This window comes from Pleurodeles waltl, chromosome 3_1, assembly GCF_031143425.1.
Source record: "Pleurodeles waltl isolate 20211129_DDA chromosome 3_1, aPleWal1.hap1.20221129, whole genome shotgun sequence".
Taxonomy (NCBI): domain Eukaryota; kingdom Metazoa; phylum Chordata; class Amphibia; order Caudata; family Salamandridae; genus Pleurodeles; species Pleurodeles waltl.
Genome location: NC_090440.1, coordinates 716,576,684 through 716,593,745, shown reverse-complemented (window position 1 = coordinate 716,593,745; position 17,062 = coordinate 716,576,684). Strand labels below are relative to the sequence as shown.

The 17,062-nt window shown below is 45.5% G+C and overlaps 1 protein-coding gene across 1 annotated transcript in view; it reads left to right on the top strand.

Annotated features, from left to right (window-relative positions):
* Positions 1-17,062, top strand: part of ANXA2 (annexin A2) — a 103,367-nt gene that overhangs the window by 74,304 nt on the left and 12,001 nt on the right. Inside the window, exons 11-12 of the mRNA XM_069223464.1 lie at positions 5,295-5,353; positions 8,644-8,766. Of these exons, the coding sequence (XP_069079565.1) occupies positions 5,295-5,353; positions 8,644-8,766 (182 nt within the window). The remainder of the gene's footprint in view (positions 1-5,294; positions 5,354-8,643; positions 8,767-17,062) is intronic.

Genomic DNA, 17,062 nt, shown 5'->3' with positions numbered 1-17,062 from the left:
GAGACCGAAAACAATAAACTAGAATATTCGCTAGTAACCACCATTATATTGGGGATGAGAACATGAATCAGGAGCCAGTTCTTAAGAAAGAACTTCTACCTATCTTGAAATAGATTTAGCATGATGGGATGCTCATCAGCATCCTCTTTGAATGGTAAAGATGGAACTTGGTATGTGCAAAACAGTTATACCCAGGGTCATTTCCAAAGGAGTGATTATACAAACAAAAAGAAAGTATGATTTTATCATGAATTAATTTCACTCTTCATAAAAACAAAGTGCATAAAAACATATTGTGTGATAAACATACCATCTGATAAATACATTTCTGTTATAAAAGAAATTATTGAATCTAAATCCAAATCGATTAGTAGAGTGCGACTTATCTCCCTGGGGTGTATCCCGGCACTAGGAGTTGTGGCTGCGAGCTGGTTGGGTTATTCCTCAAAGAGCCAAGTCTTGTGCTTCCTCCTGTATTCAGTGAGTTTGGGTGAGTTCATAGGTAGGTGGGGTTGTTTGTTCCAGTTCTTGGCTGCGATGTAGGAGAAGGGGCGTCCCCTGCTTCGGGAAATTTGGATTCTGGGGATTTGGGTGAGGGCGAGGTTGGTTGATGGGAGCTCTCTGGTGGGCTGGTAGAAGGAGAGTCTGTGGTTGATTAGGTTGAGTCCAATGTTGTGAAGTACTTTGAAGGCAATGGTGAGGTCTTGTGTATCGGCAACCAGTGTAGTTTCCTGAGTTGGAGCTATTGTGGCTTCTTCTGGGCAGGTCCAGGATGAGTCTTGCTGTGAAGTTCTGTGTGGTCTAGAGTCTTTAGATGAGTTGTTTGGGGAGTCCCAGGTAAAGGACGTTTCCGCAGTCCAGTCTTCTGGTGATGGTGGCCTGGGTTGCTGCCTTTCTGGATTCAGTGGGGATCCATTTGAATATATTGCAAAGCATTCAGAGTTGGTGGAAGCAGGATACTGCTACAGTGTTTACTTTTTTTCTGAAGGTGAGTTTGTTGTCTACGATGAAGCCTATATTTCAGGTGTGCCCTGTAGGGGTCGGGTATCCTCTGAGAGTGGCGGGCCACCATGAGGCATTCCAGTGGGAGGGTTGTTCCCAATGAGGATCACTTCTGCTTTCTGTATCTTCATCTTGAGGCAGTTGTCTCTCATCCATTTGGCTACATAGCACATGGCCTTGCTGAAGTTTTCTCTGGGGGAGTTGTGGTCTCCAGGTGGGGGTTGTCCTTCAGCGTGGTAAAGGATGAGCTGCATGTCATCAGCATATGAGATGATGTTGAGTCCGTAGTAGAGCACAATCTCCGCCAGTGGAGTCATGTAGGTGTTGAACAGGGTTGGGCTAAGGAAGGAGTCCTGAGGGACTCCGCAAATGATGTCCTTGGGTTCTAAGTTAAAAGGAGGGAGGCGGATTCTCTGGGTGCGTCTTGTGATGAAAGCGTGGATCCATTTGAGGGCGTTGCTTCTGATCCTGATGTGCTGTAGTCTTGAGTTGAGGGTGTAGTGGCTGATGATGTCAAAGGAGGCAGAGAGGTCAATTAATATCAGAGCTCTACTCTCTCCTTGGTCTAGGAGGGACCTGATGTCGTCTGTAGCAGCGATGAGGGCGGCTTATGTGCTGTAGTTGAAGCTGAAACCACATTGGTAGATGTCCAGTAAGTTGTGTTTTTCCAGGTGTTGACGGAAATGGGAGCAGCGAGATGGGTCGGTAATATTTGAGTTTGCTGGGGTTTGCAGTGGTTTTTTTGGCTTGACTTCAGCTTGTTTCCAGGTTTCGAGGATGGTGGCTTGAGGAGTTGATGATGGGAGTGAGGACATGGCTGATTTCCTTCTGCCCCAGGTTAAAGATGTGGTGGGGCAGGAGTCGTTGGGTGAGCTTGAGTGAGTTGATCCCAGTTGATCCCATGTTCCTGGGTGGATCCAGTCCATGATCAGGTGGCTGTTGGACCCTTCTTATGAGGTGAATATGTGTTAGACTTTGGTGGGTTGGTGAGAAAAGTTACTGTAGATTTCTGTGATCTTACTGTGGAATTATTCGGCCAGTGAGTCACACAGGGTCTGAGATGTTTGGATGGCATTTTTGGTGGCCCCGTGGTAGGAGAACTCCTTGACAATCGTAAAAAGTTATTTTGAGTGGTTGGCGTTTCCTCAATGTGTTTGAGGAGGGCAATCATTTTCGTTTCCTTGATTTGGAGGTGGTATGTTTGCAGTGCTTCTTTGTAGAATGTGGGGTCTGCTTGGTCTTTGCTGGTGCGCCACCATCTTTCCAGTCGTTTGTACTCTCTTTTGAGCAAGCAGAGTTCATGGGTGAACCATTTCGCCGGTATACTGGATCTTCTAGAGGTGGAGCTGGTGATGGGAGCTACTTCACTGCCATAGTTGAGGAGCCTTTCAGTTAGTTTGTTGGTGTCTAGTTAAGGGTTGTTTGAGAGTGTGGGTCTGTTGGTGTGGAGGGTGATGATCCTTTGTGTTTCTGTGATTTTCTTCCATCCGCGTATGGGGGATAGCAGAGGAGTGGTAGCAGTCTCGGGTTCATAGTCTATGGAGAAATGTACCAGGTCGTGGTCGGCACAGGCGACATTGGAAAAGTCCATTTGTGTTTCTGGGTTCTGTGTTTCGTGTTGTACTTGTTCTTGGGGGCTAGATCCAGGAGTTCAGTTGCGGAGTAATGGTGGTGGGAGAGTGAGGGTTCCTGGTGTGGGGCTCAGTCCGGACGCAGAGGGGCACAGACAGGCTTGCCTTTGGCGCACCTTTGGTGCGCTGGTGGCGTGCCCGTTGCGAACTTGCGCAGCGACCACATTAAGTAGGTCCTGGGAGGGAGGGCAGGTGCAGTGTGAGGAGGGTAGGTGAAGGGAGTGGGGGGCAAAAATGACAGTTAGTGGGTGGCGGGACCGTGGGCACAAGGGGAAAAAAGGAATCACATAAGGAAGCACAAAGCGTCAACAAAGACAGCAGTGGGATGAGGGCTCAGAAGCGCTCGGGCCACAAAACAGCAAAGGCATGGACAGTGCAGCGACCAGACAGACAGCACTAGGGGACAACAAAGATAGATGAGCAATAGAGACAGACATAGGGGGTCATTCTGACCCTGGCGGTCATTGACTGCCAGGGTGAATGACCGCGGGAGCACCGCCAACAGGCTGGCGGTGCTCCCAAGGGCATTCTGACCGCGGCGGTATGGCCGCGGTCAGAAACGGAAAACCGGCGGTCTCCCGCCGGTTTTTCTGCTGCCCTGAGGAATCCAAGTTTTGACCGCCAGGAACAGGATGGCGGTGAGGGGTGTCGTGGGGCCCCTGGGGGCCCCTGCAGTGCCCATGCCAATAGCATGGGCACTGCAGAGGCCCCCGTAAGAGGGCCCCTAAAAGATTTTCAGTGTCTGCCATGCAGACACTGAAAATCGCGACGGGTGCTACTGCACCCGTCGCACCCTTCCCACTCCGCCGGCTCCATTCGGAGCCGGCTTCCTCGTGGGAAGGGGTTTCCCGCTGGGCTGGCGGGCGGCCTTCTGGCGGTCGCCCGCCAGCCCAGCGGGAAACACAGAATAACCGCGGCGGTCTTCTGACCGCGTAGCGGTATTCTGTTGGGGGAACTTTGGCGGGCGGCCTCCGCCGCCCGCCGAAGTTGGAATGACCCCCATAATGGCACAAATCGGCAACGGCAGAGATCATGCAACAACCAGACAGACAGCATTAGTGGACAGCGCAAACACTAGACAGACAGCACTGGGGGCATGAGGATAGACAACAGGAGATGCTCTGGAGGGCTCCGAAGAGGTCGGCAGAGGCAATCAGCAGCGGGGGAGCAAGGTGCAGGACCTGTATGAATAGTCCACATGGTCACAATGATTAATGTGTACTAGAACACAAGAGCAAAAACAATGGGGTACTCTCATATACCCTACATATTGCACTGAATTCAGACTAAATAGAGAACAACTCCTTAAGAAGCTTGCCTGATTCACGAAAATATATCTAGTGTGATCTGAAAAAGGCGATGGAACCGGTTAGTCCAATGAAAAAGAAAGGTGAGGCAGATATTCACAAATGAGAATAGAACATAGTGTATTTGTTGTAAGTTACAGAGTAAATAAATGAAAGTGGGACAACAAACATGATTACATCTCGTAAAAGATCGATTATACTCACAAATATTGGTGTGGACTTGAATGTAATGTGGACTAGAGCACGAGAGATCACTCACATTTGTCCTCCAAGGTGTTAATGTTAAAAAATGAATTATTATATATAGGAGTAATAACTGTAGCCTAAATCAATGCAAACCAAAGTTGCACATTAGTATAATATCTTCCAGTGACTTTAAGAATACCCTAATATATGATTGTGATATGGTTAAACCTAACTCCCAAAAATGAAGGAAAATATACCACATTTGTGGAGTACATTCAGTACTAAAACGTGAATGTTCTCATTTGAGGCGTAGTACTGAAACCCTCACCAATGCCTAATGCAATTACTGATACGTTGCCTTATAAACAGAAGTATAAATCGTGATCCTTGTTAAGTTCTGTCTCAGCCACTTGTAAGCAGCAAATGCTTATAGCCTTAGTTTGGTCAAGGTCGCGGTTATCACCTCTAGGGTAAGTAGATATATAATCACTGCCATGAAATCTGTGTGTGCCATCAGCATTACGTTGTGGGCAAGTTTGGGCAATCAAGGAATAGGTGGCATCCTTGTTTTAACAAGCTCTGACATGCACAGTTGGGGTAATAATGCTTCAGGACAGTGCAATCACCAATCAAGAAGGGAACTGTATGGAAAATAGATACAGCGATGTTTACTTTCAAATCACAAATGCCGATATGATGCTCCGCTCTTTTCACAACTGACCAATTCCTATCAGCCAGCACCAGTTTAGTAGCATAGTGTTAACTCCATTAGCCACTCCTTGATAAATTGTGAAGCAGAAAGTTGTTGGACATGGAGGCGAGAGAGGAGGGGCAGTTGTTCTGTCGGTTAAAGAGATCAAGTTTGCAGTCAAGAGCTGAATAAAAGTTGTAGACCATAGGTGTGTTGCAGCGTGGATCAATGTGCTCTAATGTAAATATAATACAACATTTCTTACCTGTGAAGGGAGAGCCCGTAGGAACACAGCATCCAAACTCATATTTTTGAACTACACGCAGGTTAAAATATTGGGATTGCCACTTCCAGCTTTTTGACAGATTCAAACGTCGATACATTTGTTTTCTGATGGACACAGAAGAAATTCATCATTTGTTGAGAAATTCAAGGATTACTTGTGTTGACCTATGCTCCTCTCACTTTTCTCTGCAGTCCAGTGCATTCAGAACAAGCACCTATACTTTGCTGACAGGCTGTACGACTCCATGAAGGTAAGTTTTTTTTATACCTGCTACAGTGTCTTGGAATTTGGGGGTCAGAATTTCTTCTTTGAGCATCATTTGCACAAATCAGTACTACTGCAGTGTTACTATTTCTGTCACATTCTCTCAGCAGCACTGTTTTGTAAGATCTTAGAAAGCCATTGCGTTTTCAGGGTACTTTGTTTCAAAGTATTCCTCTTTTAACAGGTTTTTGTAAGATATTTAATCAGTTTTGTCCTTGGGAATCTCGAATCTTACTTTTTTGCCCAAATTCTTCCACTTTATCTCTTTTTCACCTTGATTTAGAAGATGCGTCCTGCTCCAGTTTTAATTTGACTTTTTTATTCTGTATGGTTGCCAGGTTACTGACAAAGACCCGGAATTTGTTTCAATAAAAGCATATTAAACCTGTAAAATGTTTCAAGCCCCATGTTGTAATGTGAAAGTAAATCTTCATTCGGGAGTCAAGTAACCAGAAAAGCATCATAAGTAAAAAAAGAAATAGCATAAGTAGTAGACAAAAACATGCAGAAAATGTACCGCCTACCAGGTGCACAGTCAAGGTGTTTGTAATAGAAAGTTACATGGCAGAAGTGAATGTGTGGCACATTGACCAGCACCATCATTTTACAATACCCTTGATGCATTTTTACAGCACATCACTGATGACTGTGCTCCTCTGTTCACTACATTTTGGCCGGGGTAGTATGCATAAAAGTGAATGCTATGAATGTTTTCTGTGGGCGACCACATAGCACAATATCTGTGATGTCCTCATGGAATGTTGGACTGGTTTGAGTGGAAACAAAGTGTGGGAAGCAGTTTGAAGAAGACTGTACAAAAAGAAAGGAACAGCAGATCTTCTGAGGAGTTTTCTTTCATATAATTCCAGGGACACCTCCATTAATCCAAAAATAACTCCCCTTTTGCCAACACCGACTAATGACATCACAGTCTAGGCTGAGCAATGTAAAGAAGGGACCAACAGTGAATAAAGACTATGGCCCTCATTACAACCCTGGCGGTCAAAGACCCCCAGGGCTGTTTTGACGATTGCACCGCCAACAGGCTGGTGGTGCAATCTTGCGAATTACTACTGCGGCAGGAAGCGCTGCGGTCGCACCGCTGGGTCCGGCGGTTTTCCGCCACTTTGGTCCCGGCGGTTGCCAGGGGATTACGAGTCCCCCTCCCGCCAGCCTTTTCATTGTGGTAGGAACCGCCATGAAAAGGCTGGTGGAAAGGGGAGTCGCGGGGCCCCCCTGGCACAGCCCTATGAAGCTTTTCACTGCCTGCATAGCAGACAGTGAAAAGCGCAACGGGTGCAACTGCACCCGTCGCACCGCTGCAACACCGCCAGCTCCATTCGGAGCCGGCGCCCATGTTGCGGCCGACATCCCCACTGGGCCGGCGGGCAGAAACTTGGTTTCCTCCCGCCGGCGCAGCGGGGATGTCGTCACTGCCAATAGATAGGGACATGTGAACGCAGAAATTTTAGCCCTTGATGCCACTGCATGGAAATGCAGAGGGCTTTACAATGCAGTTTGTCCGTTCTTTACCAGCCCCTCTGGTGCTCTAACACAGTTGGGGAGTGAATCTTAGGAGGGCAAATGGTTATTTCACTTGAGACACGCAAATTATCAGGCCCCACAAGGTCCTCCTGTTTACTACCTAAGAGAAGCCGGCTTTCAGACCCGAGTAGCTACATAGGTAACACTGTAAGTACTGTCAAGTTCTGCGTGCTGTCTCCCTGTAATTTCTTTCTTTCACATCAAGGCATTACTAGCAATACCTGTAAGTGTCTATTGGCATCTTGCCTGGAAAAAGCTCTTCCATGTTTCCTCCTGTGTTTTCATTATATTTTTCATGAAGATGTTAGGGGCTGATTTAGAGTCTGGTGGACAGGGTACTCTCTCTCAAAAGTGAAACAATACCCAATCCTCCAAACTCTTAGCCGGCCTCATTTAGAGATGAGCAGAACATAAGCCTTCCGTCGGAAGAGCTTTCATTGGTTCTGTCAATGGAAAGTTATTCTGATGGCAGTAGGAAACATCGGAGTGAAGCCATCACGCTGCCCAATCCGTTTATAGGAGATAATGTAATTTTTTTTCCCTGTCAAACTGCCAGTAAAAGCTTGTAGGGAAGCAGAAAAAAAGACAATGACTTCACATCCTGGGAAAAATTCCCAGGGTGTGGTTGCTGTAAATAGTTTGTTTCTGAAAAATAAAAAATGTGGTGAACAGCCATTAAAACTGATGGCGGCTGTAGGATTTCATATTTTGAAAGGAACCACTGTGATGGTGTTTCCTTTCATGGTACAGAAATGACAGCTAGGCTAGCAGTCATCCCTAAATTTGACTGACTTAATGTCCTCTGCTGTCCTGACAGATGCTAATTCGTGCATCAAACGATAAATCAGGCATCTGATCTTGAGCTATTTTATGTTTTGCTTTTTTAATTATACTTATAGCATATACATGAACTTTGTGATGACAGGAAGTGTTTTAAAGAACTAATCTAAACAATGAATGTTTGATTGGGTGTGATTATTCGTAAGGACATGCAAGACTTTGTATGGCTTGTTAGGAGAGCAGTGTTTCATACACTGTGCATCACCCATCTTCTAGAACATGTAGACAGGGTTAAAAGGACATGGGGACATTTCCTAATGGTGCTGTGCCTTTGTAAAGCCGATAGGGCTTGGGCCGCAGGAAGCTGCTTTTCAGGTAACCACACTTGATCTGCATCTAGAGTTGCCCTGTACACATCCTATCGTCCCTTCTGAGATGCTGACTGTTGCTGACAGATGAGTTCCAGTGTTCTTAAAATATCTTTCTTAATTAACACTAAACTAGAGGAAGCATTCGTAACTCTGCAACTGTCATTTAAAGGTTGCCGGACATCCCCTTTTTTGCCTTAATACATGTTTTATAGTTGGAGATGGCTAGTGTCTGTATTGGCGACTTCACCACACAGAATTTACTTCCACATTCGTCCTGAATTGCATTTAATATCTAGATGGATTCAGCTGATCTTCCATTCCATAAATGCAAAATGTTTCTTAGAGCGACAGAAACACTTCTTGGTATTTTTTAAATTAGCAGGTTGCAAATACATGACTTCTGTTTCATAGTTGTAGGTTTCATTTTGATTTATTGGTTCTCCCAGATATGGTACAGTACATCAAAGTCTTCATTAGCAGCCTGGGTGTCCCATGATGATTTGTGTCCATCGAAGGGTTACCTAAATTAAATTGCCTTGAGACTGACAGAGTCATGTCATGTATGTTTTCTGAATTTTAGGGCAAAGGGACCAAAGACAAGATGCTGATCCGGATCATGGTGTCACGCAGCGAGATTGATATGCTGAAGATTAGGAAGGAATTCAAAAAGAAGTATGGCAAATCTCTGCACTACTTCATCAGCGTAAGTAGCACTAACCTAACCCTATCCATACAGTACTTCAAGTGATTTATTTTGAAGCAAGTGAAATTGAGTTTTTGTCCCTGAAACCTGTACAGGGGATAGAATGAGTAATGCCTGTAGTTGCCTATGGAATCAGTGCTTAGTTTGTACGCCTCAGTACTTCAAAGCCCAGCGGAATTATTTTCCTTGGGGATGCAGTGGTTCTTCTCTACTCAAGTTCAAGTTTATATTTATTTATGATTAGGAACTCTAAACGAGGTCCACATAAAAAAGACATGAGATTTAAATATGTAAATAAACACTCAAATAACTTGTCCAACGAACAAGAACTAAACTCATTAAGTGTCTCCTGATAACAAACTCCCTGACCCCTTACATTAAAAGAAATCCCAAAACACCCCCCACCCTACTACATTAATAGACAGTGCACCATAAAATACCATCTTTAAATTTCATAAACTTAAAATAAATATAAAAAACATTTAAAAATATTAAAAATTCTAAAACAGAACAATCCATTTGGAGGATCATACAAGGCTCGAAGAAACTCTGGTACTGATAGTATAGAAAGTTGGAGACAAATGGGTCTTAGCCACTTACACCACAATGAAATAAAGGATGGGCAGGCAAACAGAACATGATTTAAGTGTTGGGTTTCAGCTAAACAAAAGTTACACTCCTTAGCCGAGCCATGTCATTTTGCCAAAAGAACATTCAAAGGAAGCAATCTCAGGCGAAGCAGCATCCAAAAGCGACTAACCCCATGTGGTAGATTCCAAGTGATATAAGATTGTGATTTTTTTTTACTATTAAGGAGTCTGCTAAATTCAGAAAATATCTCTTATTTGCACTACTTTCTATGTCCAATCAAAAGCTTAAAGACCACGTAGCCTGTTTAAAGCCTATTTTCAATTGAGAGGACGTAATAGCCAGGACCTGATTGCAGTCTAAGTCTAACCTTTCTAAGGCGTAGGAGAAATTCTTACAGATGGTATACCTGAAATTATTATTCGCCAGAATTTCTTTCCTCAGCAAGGACCTTAAAGTATTATCCTCACTCCTTACGAGGCAAGCGACCCAGCGTATAATCCCGGCTAAATCCTGAACAAATGCACTTCTTAATTCCAGTTCCAGCCTTAAGGCCACCACAGAAGTAGATGAATTAACCGACAAGAGTTTTCCATAAGTTTTACCTTCCATCAAATTCAAAACCCCCCATTTAGAGAAGTCAATCAATTCCAGGCCATATAGGAGGGATGCTGGAATTTTTGCTCAGTAGACCGCTAAAAGGTGTGCCAAATGCCTCCTCCCAGTGGCCATATACAAGCCCCCTAGGTCTCTTGCCTGACAGTCTGCTTTGGATTTATTATTTTCTATGAGCTCTTTTCACCAAAAAAGTGCAGAAATTCACAATTTCCAGATTTTGAGTGCCTAGGGACCAGTAAAAATCAGGGAACTTCATTTTTTGTTTCAATGGAAGCATGTAACCTTGCTTTTCAAAGCATTAACCTTTAAAAAGTGGGCCACAGTATACTGTGACAAAGACTGAAGATGGTCATTTAGGCCTTTGGTGGTTAATTAGAAAATGATGATGTCATCAGCATATAGTAAACAGCAAACTGAATTTCTGCCTATTTGCGGGGGAAAGCCCTTGCTCTATGAAAGGAAAGAAGGGAGATCTGAAATATATTAAGGAAAAAGCAAAGGCGCCAAAAGGCATCTTTGGTTTAATCTATTCAGAGTGGGAATCTCTTGGGATAAACCTTTATCCCCCCTAAAAATATTCCACACCAAGTAGAGGAGTGAAGCGCTATCACTAGCTCAAGAACAATATTAGGGATACCCAAATTAGCCAGCTTTTCCCATAGCAAGTCTCCATTCACTTTGTCAAAGGACAATTAAAAGTCAATGAATGTGGCATAGACCACTCCACCTCTTACTTTCACATACTTTTTGGTGATAACTTGTAACATTGCAATATTATGCTAAGTGCTATGATTACGCCTAAACCCCATTCCAAAGTGGAATGATATTGTTGTTCTCAACCCAAATAGATCGTCTGGAAAGCAGACATTTAGCAAAGATTTTCCCCATTGCATCCAAGAGGGCGATTTGCCGGTAGGTGGCTAGACAGGTACGATTGCCCTTCTTAAATAAAGGCACAATGATACTGCCAACCCAGGAGGTTGGGATACTTCTAGATAGGAAACACCTTCTAAAAACAACAAATAAAATCTTACTCCATGAGCAAATATCCTGTTTTATTAGCGAAATGCGTAATTCGTCAGAACCCATTGCAGCAGAGAGATGCATAGCACGAAGGGCCAGCTCTTTCTCCTTCACTGTAGGAGGATCAGTGCATTGTGACCCATCACTTTCGGGAAGCTGGAACAATTCAACCCCATTTAATACATAAAGGGTGGCAATGAATTCAGTCCAACGAGCTTCAGATATGGCTATAGGGGAAGAACACATTCTTGACCCGCAGCCTTCGCCAACCAATGACCAAAAACGTCTAGCTTGACCCTTTACCACTCCTTCCCTGAGGGGGAGCCAAAGCCTGTCCAGGGGGTCTCTTGCGAAATGGGCCTTCAAGCGCCTCCTTCTCCTTTTTAACGGGGCCACCCTGGAGTTCCTTTCAGATGAATTCTCTAGCTACTGAATCCTGACCAGATAATTTATTTCCCTATTCAGGACAAGTAATGGACTGGGAATCACCTTGTGTCTACTTTTAGGAGATCTTGGAGAGAAGCTAATTTGCAGCTGCTCCATAAGGTTGACAAAGTTTTGCAATTCATTCCCCTCCCAGTTATCCAACTCAGCAACAGCAAGTTTTAAGGTCTTTAACACGTCTGAGATCCTTCTCTGAACCCACTGGGTCTTCCCTGTCTTACTATCGAACATGGGGATTGACTCACCCAACTCCCAGGTCCCCGTCATTAGCATGTTCAATTCCAATGAGAAGAAAAGCAAATTATGGTCACTAACAGAGGTATTTATAATTTATAAATCGTTTAGCAAAGAAAAAGAGGTATAACTAAACACCAGGTAAGCTAATATTGCCATTCCGCTTGGAGAAACATGTGTAAAGGAGGCTGGGAATCCAAGGGAGACCTTTCATTAGCTATGATAAAATCATTTCTCCTAAGGAGAGCAAGTAGAAGTTTCTCTCTCCTATTTGTTCCTATCGAGGGGGAGGAAACACAGGGAAGATACTCACAATCGAAAGCAAAAACCTTCTGCAACTAGGTGTCATAGACCGCTTCGGGGGGGATGTACGCATTGAGCAGTAAACGGGGAGTAGAGCCCCAAGTCAGATTATGAACCTGAAGGGTTAAGGCCATGAGAAGGTTGCTAGGATCCTTATAACAATCATAATACCACTTAAGTGTAGTTGACAGCAAGCAGGTGACTCCCCCTTTAGCATGCCCCGTTCTAGAAGTGGTGGCCTTACAGTCTATAACATAATAATCGTCCCACAATAAATCCCTATCAGACCATGTCTCCTGGAGGCAAATTAAGTCAGGGTTTAAAGAGCTGAGACAAAGTAACTTCTTCCTACTATATTTTACCCCTGCAGCATTCCATGAGACAATTTTTAGGCCGACGCTACTTGAGGGGTTGAAACAGGACCATAGACCTCCGTGCCTGGTTTAAGGCACTCTGAAGCCAACCCCACCCATCCAGACCATTAAAGCTTTTTTGCTCGGGTGGTTGGAACTTCTCGTAGTGACACATGCCTATCAGTCCCTGCATGGGAAACTGTCAGGTCCTGCAAATCTAAGCAAAACACATACGCTGTGGGATAGCGTAACTGGATGGACGGAATGCGGAACCAATCAAACATTCACCCCCAGTCACAGATCTGGGTTTAATCCATCCATTATTTTGCTCACCATGCCACCCCAGTTTGAACCCAGCCATATGCAAATCAGTCTTGACCCTGTTCCTCATGGGAACAGTCCAGCCCGAACTGCCAGGCCAGGTTCTCCCTGGACCGGAAACAAGCATCCTGGGACCGGTTTCGGGGTTTCACCCCTCATCAGCCAGGCTAGCTTGAATCCAGTGGCACAGTGAGCCTGGGACCCACGTCTGGGCATACCCGGCGCACTTAGGGCGGCAAAAGCAAAGCAAAACACATACGCTGTGGGATAGCGTAACTGGATGGACGGAAGGCGGAACCAATCAAACATTCACCCCCAGTCACAGATCTGGGTTTAATCCATCCATTATTTTGCTCACCATGCAAATCTACCCTGGGCCTGAACACATACTGGTCCTAAGACTTGGGTTACTCCTGTGACAATAATCATCTTTGTCCTTTTCTACTACCAACCCCCTACTAGCGCCAGACTTATTCAAACCCAGATAGGGGACCACATCAATACTGCGACATTGCAAAAAATCCGCATTTCGAAGGACCAAGTTTAGCTAAGCGTTTAAAGTAAAAGGAAATCCCTGATTTAAAGCCTACATTAAAATACAATAGAGAAACAAGGTAAATGTCACAGCGTTGAATTGACCTCAATGGGCCAGACTCCGAGAAGCAGTTTAACAAAGTTGATCTATTCCAGATTAAATCTGCATCAAAGATTGGAATAAAGTCTACTTTATATGTGTTGGCATTGCATCCAGTTACGGGAAGGCTTTCCGAAGACACAGGGCCATTAGAGACACCCTTCAGCCTGGTGAATGAAAACATTTGAGCTGTTGGATTCAATTCGGGGGGCGGACTGGGGGGTGGACAAAGAAAGGCTGTAAGGAAATGCCTCCTTGGCATGGTTGCCCCCTGACTTTTTGCCTTTGCTGATGCTATGTTTACAATTGAAAGTGTGCTGAGGCCTGCTAACCAGGCCCCAGCACCAGTGTTCTTTCCCTAACCTGTACTTTTGTATCCACAATTGGCAGACCCTGGCATCCAGATAAGTCCCTTGTAACTGGTACTTCTAGTACCAAGGGCCCTGATGCCAAGGAAGGTCTCTAAGGGCTGCAGCATGTCTTATGCCACCCTGGAGACCTCTCACTCAGCACAGACACACTGCTTGCCAGCTTGTGTGTGCTAGTGAGGACAAAACGAGTAAGTCGACATGGCACTCCCCTCAGGGTGCCATGCCAGCCTCTCACTGCCTATGCAGTATAGGTAAGACACCCCTCTAGCAGGCCTTACAGCCCTAAGGCAGGGTGCACTATACCATAGGTGAGGGTACCAGTGCATGAGCATGGTACCCCTACAGTGTCTAAACAAAACCTTAGACATTGTAAGTGCAGGGTAGCCATAAGAGTATATGGTCTGGGAGTTTGTCAAACACGAACTCCACAGCACCATAATGGCTACACTGAAAACTGGGAAGTTTGGTATCAAACTTCTCAGCACAATAAATGCACACTGATGCCAGTGTACATTCTATTGTAAAATACACCACAGAGGGCACCTTAGAGGTGCCCCCTGAAACTTAACCGACTATCTGTGTAGGCTGACTAGTTTTAGCAGCCTGCCACAAACCGAGACATGTTGCTGGCCCCATGGGGAGAGTGCCTTTGTCACTCTGAGGCCAGTAACAAAGCCTGCACTGGGTGGAGATGCTAACACCTCTCCCAGGCAGGAATTGTCACACCTGGCGGTGAGCCTCAAAGGCTCACCTCCTTTGTGCCAACCCAGCAGGACACTCCAGCTAGTGGAGTTGCCCGCCCCCTCCGGCCAGGCCCCACTTTTGGCGGCAAGGCCGGAGAAAATAATGAGAAAAACAAGGAGGAGTCACTGGCCAGTCAGGACAGCCCCTAAGGTGTCCTGAGCTGAAGTGACTCTAACTTTTAGAAATCCTCCATCTTGCAGATGGAGGATTCCCCCAATAGGGTTAGGATTGTGACCCCCTCCCCTTGGGAGGAGGCACAAAGAGGGTGTACCCACCCTCAGGGCTAGTAGCCATTGGCTACTAACCCCCCAGACCTAAACACGCCCTTAAATTTAGTATTTAAGGGCTACCCTGAACCCTAGAAAATTAGATTCCTGCAACTACAAGAAGAAGGACTGCCCAGCTGAAAACCCCTGCAGCGGAAGACCAGAAGACGACAACTGCCTTGGCTCCAGAAACTCACCGGCCTGTCTCCTGCCTTCCAAAGATCCTGCTCCAGCGACGCCTTCCAAAGGGACCAGCGACCTCGACATCCTCTGAGGACTGCCCCCGCTTCGAAAAGACAAGAAACTCCCGAGGACAGCGGACCTGCTCCAAGAAAAGCTGCAACTTTGTTTCCAGCAGCTTTAAAGAACCCTGCAAGCTCCCCGCAAGAAGCGTGAGACTTGCAACACTGCACCCGGCGACCCCGACTCGGCTGGTGGCGATCCAACACCTCAGGAGGGACCCCAGGACTACTCTGATACTGTGAGTACCAAAACCTGTCCCCCCTGAGCCCCCACAGCGCCGCCTGCAGAGGGAATCCCGAGGCTTCCCCTGACCGCGACTCTTTGAACCTAAAGTCCCGACGCCTGGGAGAGACCCTGCACCCGCAGTCCCCAGGACCTGAAGGACCGGACTTTCACTGGAGAAGTGACCCCCAGGAGTCCCTCTCCCTTGCCCAAGTGGAGGTTTCCCCGAGGAACCCCCCCCTTGCCTGCCTGCAGCGCTGAAGAGATCCCGAGATCTCTCATAGACTAACATTGCGAACCCGACGCTTGTTTCTACACTGCACCCGGCCGCCCCCGCGCCGCTGAGGGTGAAATTTCTGTGTGGACTTGTGTCCCCCCCGGTGCCCTACAAAACCCCCCTGGTCTGCCCTCCGAAGACGCGGGTACTTACCTGCAAGCAGACCGGAACCGGGGCACCCCCTTCTCTCCATTCTAGCCTATGTGTTTTGGGCACCACTTTGAACTCTGCACCTGACCGGCCCTGAGCTGCTGGTGTGGTGACTTTGGGGTTGCTCTGAACCCCCAACGGTGGGCTACCTTGGACCAAGAACTGAACCCTGTAAGTGTCTTACTTACCTGGTTAACCTAACAAATACTTACCTCCCCTAGGAACTGTGAAAATTGCACTAAGTGTCCACTTTTAAAACAGCTATTTGTGAATAACTTGAAAAGTATACATGCAATTTTGATGATTTGAAGTTCCTAAAGTACTTACCTGCAATACCTTTCGAATGAGATATTACATGTAAAATTTGAACCTGTGGTTCTTAAAATAAACTAAGAAAAGATATTTTTCTATACAAAACCTATTGGCTGGATTTGTCTCTGAGTGTGTGTACCTCATTTATTGTCTATGTGTATGTACAACAAATGCTTAACACTACTCCTTGGATAAGCCTACTGCTCGACCACACTACCACAAAATAGAGCATTAGTATTATCTATTTTTACCACTATTTTACCTCTAAGGGGAACCCTTGGACTCTGTGCATGCTATTCCTTACTTTGAAATAGCACATACAGAGCCAACTTCCTACATTGGTGGATCAGCGGTGGGGTACAAGACTTTGCATTTGCTGGACTACTCAGCCAATACCTGATCACACGACAAATTCCAAAATTGTCATTAGAAATTCATTTTTGCAATTTGAAAGTTTTCTAAATTCTTAAAAAGTCCTGCTAGGGCCTTGTGTGTTAAGTCCCTGTTTAGCATTGTCTTTTAGAGTTTAAAAGTTTGTTAAAAGTTTGAAATTAGATTCTAGAAACAGTTTTAGATTCTTTAAAAAGTCTTCCAACTCTTAGCAAAATAATGTCTGATACAGAGATGAATGTGGTGGAACTCGACACCACACCTTACCTCCATCTTAAGATGAGGGAGCTAAGGTCTCTCTGTAATATCAAAAAAATAACCATTGGCTCCAGACCTACCAAAATTCAGCTCCAGGAGCTGTTGGCAGAGTTTGAAAAAGCCAACCCCTCTGATGATGACATCACAGAGGAAGAAATTAGTGACTTGGAGGCCAATGTCCCTCCTCCAGTCCTAAATAGGGAGAACAGGACCCCTCAAGTCCTGTCTCCAACTGTGTTAGTCAGAAATAGTGAGTCCCTCACAGGAGGGTCCCACATTTCTGAAATCACTGAGGATGCTCTCAGTGAAGATGACCTCCTGTTAGCCAGGATGGCCAAAAGATTGGCTTTAGAGAGACAGCTCCTAGCCATAGAAAGGGAAAGACAAGAGATGGGCCTAGGACCCATCAATGGTGGCAGCAATATAAATAGGGTCAGAGATTCTCCTGACATGTTAAAAATCCCCAAAGGGATTGTGACAAAATTTGAAGATGGTGATGACATCACCAAGTGGTTCACAGCTTTTGAGAGGGCTTGTGTAACCAG